This window comes from Corticium candelabrum, chromosome 12 (assembly GCF_963422355.1).
Source record: "Corticium candelabrum chromosome 12, ooCorCand1.1, whole genome shotgun sequence".
Taxonomy (NCBI): domain Eukaryota; kingdom Metazoa; phylum Porifera; class Homoscleromorpha; order Homosclerophorida; family Plakinidae; genus Corticium; species Corticium candelabrum.
This window is the reverse complement of record NC_085096.1, coordinates 845,001-852,500: the sequence shown is the minus strand read 5'-3', so window position 1 is coordinate 852,500 and position 7,500 is coordinate 845,001. Positions and strand designations below refer to the sequence as shown.

The 7,500-nt window shown below is 38.4% G+C and overlaps 3 protein-coding genes across 5 annotated transcripts in view; 1 reads left to right on the top strand and 2 right to left on the bottom strand.

Annotated features, from left to right (window-relative positions):
• The window catches only part of LOC134187515 (paired amphipathic helix protein Sin3a-like), a 29,134-nt gene extending 29,071 nt beyond the window's left edge, over positions 1–63 (bottom strand). For all 3 annotated transcript variants that reach the window (XM_062655652.1, XM_062655654.1, XM_062655653.1), the window contains exon 1: positions 1–63. This exon is cut by the window's left edge and continues 282 nt beyond it. The gene's annotated coding sequence lies outside the window, so the exon portion shown is untranslated.
• Positions 64–915: 852 nt separating this feature from the next.
• On the bottom strand, positions 916–2,071 carry LOC134187913 (LDLR chaperone boca-like). The gene is made up of 2 exons (XM_062656089.1): positions 1,875–2,071; positions 916–1,596 (listed from the first exon to the last, which is right to left on the bottom strand). The coding sequence occupies exons 1-2, from the start codon at positions 2,031–2,033 to the stop codon at positions 1,054–1,056; spliced, it is 702 nt and encodes a 233-aa protein (XP_062512073.1). The 5' UTR covers positions 2,034–2,071; the 3' UTR covers positions 916–1,053.
• A 719-nt stretch (positions 2,072–2,790) lies between these two features.
• LOC134188276 (uncharacterized) overlaps positions 2,791–7,500 on the top strand; it is a 6,026-nt gene continuing 1,316 nt past the window's right edge. Inside the window, exons 1-4 of the mRNA XM_062656473.1 lie at positions 2,791–4,576; positions 4,638–7,279; positions 7,339–7,393; positions 7,460–7,500. The exon at positions 7,460–7,500 is cut by the window's right edge and continues 280 nt beyond it. Of these exons, the coding sequence (XP_062512457.1) occupies positions 2,806–4,576; positions 4,638–7,279; positions 7,339–7,393; positions 7,460–7,500 (4,509 nt within the window). The 5' untranslated portion in view covers positions 2,791–2,805. The remainder of the gene's footprint in view (positions 4,577–4,637; positions 7,280–7,338; positions 7,394–7,459) is intronic.

The window sequence follows — 7,500 nt, the reverse complement described above, 5'->3', positions numbered from 1 at the left end:
ATCGGAAGACGTTGAGAGGAGATTCGAGTGGATTCGCGGCGGTCGTCAGAGAAGTTTTCTGGATCAGTCATACAATTCAATGAGAATACGGGACTATACATAGCGGTCTGAACACCGAGGTTGTTACATATATATGTATATTGTAACTAAAAATAATTAATTACATACTGTATTTACAAATTAATATTAATACTTTAGTGTTAACTTGATTAATTAATATATTTAATTTTTTAAATATATTCATATTAATAATATATTGTATTGAATGAGCATATAGTGTATACAAATTTGAATAAAAAAATAACTTAATTAATATTAATTAAATATTTGAATTTTTAAATAGCATTAATATTAATAATAAATTGTAATCAGTAAGCAACATATAGTGTATACAAATTTGAATAAAAAAATAACTTAATTAATATTAATTAAATATTTGAATTTTTAAATAGCATTAATATTAATAATAAATTGTAATCAGTAAGCAACATATAGTGCATACAAATTTAAATTTTAAAAATTATTTAATTAATATTAATTAAATATTTAAATTTTTAAATAACATTAATATTAATAATAAATTGTAATCAGTAAGCAATATATAGTGTATACAAATTTAAATTTTTAAAAATTATTCAATTAATATTAATTAATTGTAATGAGTAAGCAATACAGTGTATACAAATTTGAAGAAAAAATTGTTTAATTAATATTAATTAATTAAAATTACTTTGTAATGATTATATACTATAATTACTTATCTACTATTTATTATACTTTGTATTAAAATTTATTAATTATTATCATTATTTATTAAAAAATAAAAGTTAATATATTACAAATAATAATTAATTATAATTAATTATTATTACTGTTTAGTATTACAAACGTCTTTTGAACACACAGAATCATTGATTCAATATCATAATCGCTGTTCTGTGTCATTCCTGTCGTAAGAAAGAAAGTCCGTCCACACAATATGTCTAGAGATAAAAGTTCCAACTACTGCAGCTACACACTCAGTTCTAGTCACTCAATACAGCACATCCCTCACTATAGATCATCCTTGCTACGTTGACTTCCACTAGACCCCGCCCTCTTTTCGCTCGTCGCATGCCCATTTGGTTTCTCTTCTGTTGGCTTCGGTATAGCTGTTTGTGCCGCCTTTTTCTTTACCTCGTCACTTTTCTTGTCCTCTGCATCTTTATCTGCTTGTGTTGCCCCCTTGCCCCAATACGTCTTTTGCTCGATTTCCACACTTCGACACTCGGGTTGTTGAATGAGATAGTCTTTTACGTCCCAAGCCAAACTACCGTCTTCGAGTAGAAAGATGGCTTTTGTGTCATCTATCATGTATCTCTGGATTTGAATGTTTCCGTTGAATAGAGACGATTGCCATCGGCCGGTGATCTTCTCTGCTTGTGGTTTGGTCACGTCGCCTGCCACTTGGACGAACAACATGAGAACTTGTCCTTTCTTTGATTGTTTGAGGAGATCCTCAACATTGTCGATGGGCTTCGAAGGGTCGAACATGACGTTGGGTTGTTTGGGTTTCTTCCATGCATAATCGTCTGGATCCTTGTCCTCTTCGTTACTCTAGAAACACAAACACTACAGAATCATGGATACACACATGTACACAAATATTAATTAATTACCACGACAACATAGTAAAACCAAACAATTGAAACTGATTATTACATCACCCAGTAACTTAAAAGTGAAAATGTAATAACAGTTTCATTGAAATCAACCAGAAACTGATCATGAAAGTCAACCGGAAGTGGAAATTAACCAGCACGTGTTGCTACAAATCATGCCAATAGAGACTTGCGTGGCAAGCTATAAGACCTCACAACATGGTAAATTTCTACCTCCCATTGTGCAAACAACTCCTCCATTTCTGCATCTGTATAGTCCCGGATGTCTTTCTTTTTCTTCTTCTTTGCAGATTCTGCTGAGTTGTCGTCACCTCCACTTACGCACTGAATCACAACCAGAGCGGTGACAAACAACAGCAACGCGTTCTTCATACTTTGGCCGTCAAAACGTATTACTTATCCGGGAGCTTTCAGATTATGCATATGATATGGTCACGTGCGTCCGCTCGTACTAGAGCAAACGATAAGCGAAAAGTGACTGAAATTTAAACATCGTGTTGCTGAATGTTTTGTAAACTTTAACGCGATAAGATAAAACAAAATTTTGCTAGAACTGCGAACTTGTGCGAAGACAGAAATTACGTCATCTTTTTTGTCACGTGAGAAAGTCGTGTCGTTGTGTGATTGGTCGTTGTCGTTTCGTAGGGTGGAGTCTGTTTCAAGCGTTCGCAGCGTTTTGTGAGATTGTGTAAGAGAAATGAGATGTTTGAGAGATATGGATGAATAAGTGATTGTGTTGTGTGATCGTGTTGTTAGTGAACGTTCTGGTAAACTTCTACGTCACGAGATGGAAGGAAATGTCGCTGATGCTGCGAGGAATAGAGAATGGGAGGAGGTTCGACGACTGGTGGAGCAAGGAGGGAACGTGAATTGTGTGGATGAATTCAGCTGTACAGCTCTACATTATGCTATCAGGTACGGAAATTCAGATATTTGTTCGTTCTTGCTGTCACGACGCGCGAACGTCAATCAGAAAGACAAGAATAGAAATACGCCGCTTCATCTCGCTGCTGATCGTCCTGATGGTGTCAATTACTGTCAACTGTTAGTTGATCACAAAGCTGATGTTACTTCTGTTAACAAGAAACGTCAAACTCCTCTTCACAAAGCTGTTGGTATGCCTACCAGCTATTGGCCTGAAGCTATGCTGCGTCCACTGATAACAAATGAAAGTGTGAATGTAGCAGATCGTCATGGTAACCGCGCTTTACACATAGCAGTTGGAAAAGTTAACATTCAGACTGTCCAGTTGTTAGTGGATTGTGGAGCAGATGTAAATGTATTGAATAAACGTGGACAAACAGCACTACATACAGCAGCTGGTGGAGAGAAAGACTGTCCTGAATTGTGTTCTATTTTACTAAAACATAATGCCAAGATTGATGTAGTGGATAAAGATGGAAACCAACCACTACACTTGGCATGCAGGAGGCTTCACACTGCAACTTGTAGTTTATTGGTATCTCATGGGGCTAACAGAATGTCTCTAAACAAGAAACAGAAACAACCTGTGGAATTGGCAAATAAATCTGTAAGGATGAAATTTAAAGTAGATAACAGCAATCATGCTTTACACATAGCATCAAGAAACGCGTACACTGAGACTGTGCAGCTGTTGGTGGATTGTGGAGCAGATGTGAATGTATTGAATGAAGATGGACAAACACCACTACATACAGCAGCTGGTGGATTGCTTGGCTGTCTTGAATTGTGTTCTATTTTACTAAAACATAATGCCAAGATTGATGCAGTGGATAAAGATGGACAAACACCACTACATACAGCAGCTGGTGGAGACAAAGACTGTCCTGAATTGTGTTCTATTTTACTAAAACATAATGCCAAGATTGATGCAGTGGATAAAGATGGAAACCAACCACTACACTTGGCATGTGAGGTTGCTTCACGATCAACAGTTCAACATCTGTTGGATTGCAATGCTGATGTGTTTGCTACAAATAATTCTCATCAAACTGCTCTGCATAAGGCAGCTTGTAGCAAGAAAGATTGCCCTGAGGTTTGTGTGATGCTCATAGCAAAGGGAGCTCAAGTGAATGCTACAGATGGCAATGGAGACACATCTCTACATGTTGCATTTCAGAAACGAAAGATGAACACAATTAATGTGTTGTGTGATGCTGATTGCAATGTATTGAATGTGTGTGGTGAGACATTACTGCACTTGGCTTGTAAGAGTTGTGTTGAATGTGTTGAGTTGTGTGATATGTTGATATCACATGGAGTGAACCCTCATATAGCTGACAGAGAAGGAAACTTACCTTTACATGTTGCTTTGAAGAACAGACTTACTAAGACATTTGGCTGTTTGCTTCAAAAGTCAGGTAAAGCCAAATTAGATGACTTACAGAAGGTGACTATTGATAAAGAAGATCTTGTGGCCATTTTCAGTAGTGCTCATGAAGCTAACGACATTAATACTTGTGGTCATATTATTAAGTTTAGTGCTAAGTTAGACCCTTCAAATAGATTATCTCTGAGAGCACTAAACTGTCATACAACAATAGGATACTCACTCATTCAGAGAGCAGTGAAAGAGCACAATATTACATTTTGTCAACAATTGATTGATCATGGCGCATCTGTAAATGCAGATGTACCTCACAGCTATCGAGATCGTACTTTTAAGGACCCTCCTCCTTTACATCTATCAGTAAAGTTGGGACATACAGATTTATGTCGTTTGCTGATAGAACACGGTGCTACTATTGACCCTGAGATGAAAGGCAGCATAGGTCCATTGCATTTAGCTGTTGTTAATGAGCAGAAAGATATAGCAAGACTTCTTCTGTCTCATGACGCTGATTTGAGTAAAGTTGAAATTAGTGGAGAATCTGCTTTGAAGAGATCAGAAAAACAAGGAAATGTCAAAATGGCATCAATCATTCAGGCTACTGGTGAGTGAATGAAACATGTAATTGCTTTCTATTTGAGTATTGAAATTTGTTTTATTTATAGAAACATTTCCTGAAGAGATTGTGTCTCAAGGAGAGACAGCACTGCGTGTCTATCTGTCAAGTTGTAATGAGGGATCAGCAGTGGATGTGTTTTTACGTGTTGATGTTGTCGGTCGTGATGGTGCCGGTAAGACGAGCTTAACAAAATCTCTCACTCTGCAGAAGTTCAATCGTGATGAGCCGAGCACAAGAGGAGTGGTGTTTGATCCAAAGTGTCAGATTATTGTGAAGGAAACATGTGACTGGACCAACCCTCTCACAAGTGCTGACTACACAGAAATATATGAAAAGAATGTTGTGATCAATATGACAGATACACTCGACACACCACAAGTGAAAGATCAATATTTTAAGTCAAAAGAAAGTCCACGACCAAAGAGACGGAAACGCAGACGTGTTGCAAGCAAATCATCAAAGCAGGAGTTACATGAGCAACCTGCTCTTGTTGGCATGGAGCTTTCACTGCCTCGTGTACCACTTAATGGTTTTTCTCAGGAGTTGCCTATTACTTCTCAAAAACCAACAACTTCACCAGTTCCACCACCATCTGTTGCATCAGATTTGTTGGTGTCATCACAAACGTCGTCAAATTTGTTGCCAATTGATGACTCTAGAAATTTGTCTGACATCCCAGTCACAAATGCAAAAGCATCAGGTGGTACAGGCATGCTTGTTGCTACAGCATGTCCCGTGTTAGATCAGATTGAATCAGATTTTAGAAATGTAGACAATTTAGTTGTCGAAGGAGACACCAAATCTATGGCTGGAAGATATTCGGTTGATTTACACAGCAGTCAGGAAAGTAAAGCAGTAAACCAGCAGACAAGCATTCCAACTGCAAATTTCCAATCGGCAAGAATAAATGCAACACAAGTGACATCGACATTGCCTGGCAGTGTTGACGCTCCTTCTACTGAGAATACAACTACTGTACCTCAACACATTCAAGAAATGGTTTCTAAGACTTTGAGAGACCGAAAGTCTCGTCAAAAGGCTAAGAAAGAAATCATGATTACTGTGTTGGACTATGCTGGTCAGAATGTGTTCTATGTCACACATCATTTGATCATGTCAAAAGCTGGTTTTATGTACATTGTGTTTAATGCTTCTCTGCCAATGGACGGCAAAACTCCATGTCAGTTTCGCTCAGAAGATGGAAAAATTATCCACATTCCTTTGTTTGATAACGAAACAAACTTTGATCGATTGGAAGAGTGGGTATCAGGTGTTCATATCATGGAAGGTGATCAGTCACGTCGTATCATGATATTTGAGAAAGTAGGAATCAGATCACCTGCCATGTTTCTAGTAGGAACGCATGTTGATGAGCTAAAGGAGCAACCAGGGATGATGGAGAAACAGGATGCATTCATAAGGAAGAAACTGGAGGGCACAGTGCTGGCAGAGCATATCATATGGGCATCTAAAGATGTAATGTGTTTCTATGTGGATAACACAGTGACAGATCCAGACAGTGGAGTCGTAGATCCACAGGTGAAATTTCTTCGTCAGAAGACAGAGGAGGTGGCTCACAAGGTGGCCCAACATGACAGATTGCCCATCAGATGGCTCAAGTATGAGCAGAAGGTACGAGAAGTGAAAGTCTCTTCTCCAACAAAGAAGACAACAACTGTTGATGAATTACTGCAGCTTGCCATGAATGCTGCTGGAATCAAAAGTCGAGAGGAGCTGTTGGTGTTGCTGCAGTATATGAGTAGTCGTGCAGTGTTGATGTATCATCCCATGGCATTGAAGAGTGGAGATGATGAAGAAGTCGTGTTAGATGTGGAATGGTTTGTATCACAGCTGCAGAAAGTGATCACGATATACATGGAAGATGATGTTCCTCCCATGTTATGGAATGATGTAAAACGCAGCAAAGAGAAAGGCATCATGACAATGTCTCTTGTGAGACATCTTTTATCAGATGCCGGTTCTGCTCAACGTCTCATTGTGTCACTGATGAGGCACTATGATTTGCTCTGTGAGTATTCTGTTTTGGAGGAGAATCTGAAGACAGCAAGTGATTACCAGGATTTTCTTAGTCTGGAAGGAGGAGGTGAATCACATTGTGAAGTCAAACGAGACGTGTTTGAGAGTAAGGCTTGCTTCATTCCTTGCCTTTTGGAGCATGCGGCTGTTCTTGAGTCATGCAAGATGAATGATGAGCTGAAGTCATTGCCCCTCATCTTGTCATCTGCTCCCATTCGCATTCCTCAGCCATTATTCTACAGAGTACTGACTCTTCTGTGTAAACGTTTTTGTCGCTTGGCAGTTATTTATCGCAATGTGGGCTACTTCCACATCTATCCTGGTCATCGACTGGAGTTTGCTCTCAACAGATACAACTTTCAAATGACTGTGTTGTCAGAGACACACGCTCCTCTCAATGCCAAGGTGTGTGTTGCTGTTCGTGAGTGGATTGTTGATGTTGTTGACAAGGCAAAACAGCAAGGAATGCCGGGATTGACGTTGCAGTTGGGATTTGAATGGGATGTGCCCACATTGAAGTCATCTAACAATGAGTTCATCTCTCTGGATGGATATCAACAATCTCGTTTTCTGCTCTACAGCAATGTGACAAAACGAGAAGTTGAACCTCCTTCCAGACTTTCCCTTTGGTATCCACAACTCGAATGCTCTGTAAGAAGTTTTTGTATAATAACTTTCTTGTCTATCTAATTTTCTGTTTTTGTTCATAGCAAACTGAAATAATGTCAACAGCTTGTGCTTCTCGAATATCACAACATGATACTGGTATGTTCAGTTTACATGTACATTGTCTTATAAAGTTCTTGTAGTAATGAATGTCTCACATTGTAGTAACCTATGATACACCAGTGGAGTCTCTCATTGATGAATCA

Coding starts and splice junctions, on each gene's coding strand:
- LOC134187913 (XM_062656089.1), bottom strand. CDS start 2,033: ATGAAGAACGCGTTGCTGTTGTTTGTCACCGCTCTGGTTGTGATTCAG. Junction 1,597..1,874: donor AGTTGTTTGCACAATGGGAG/GTAGAAATTTAC, acceptor TTGTGTTTCTAG/AGTAACGAAGAGGACAAGGA.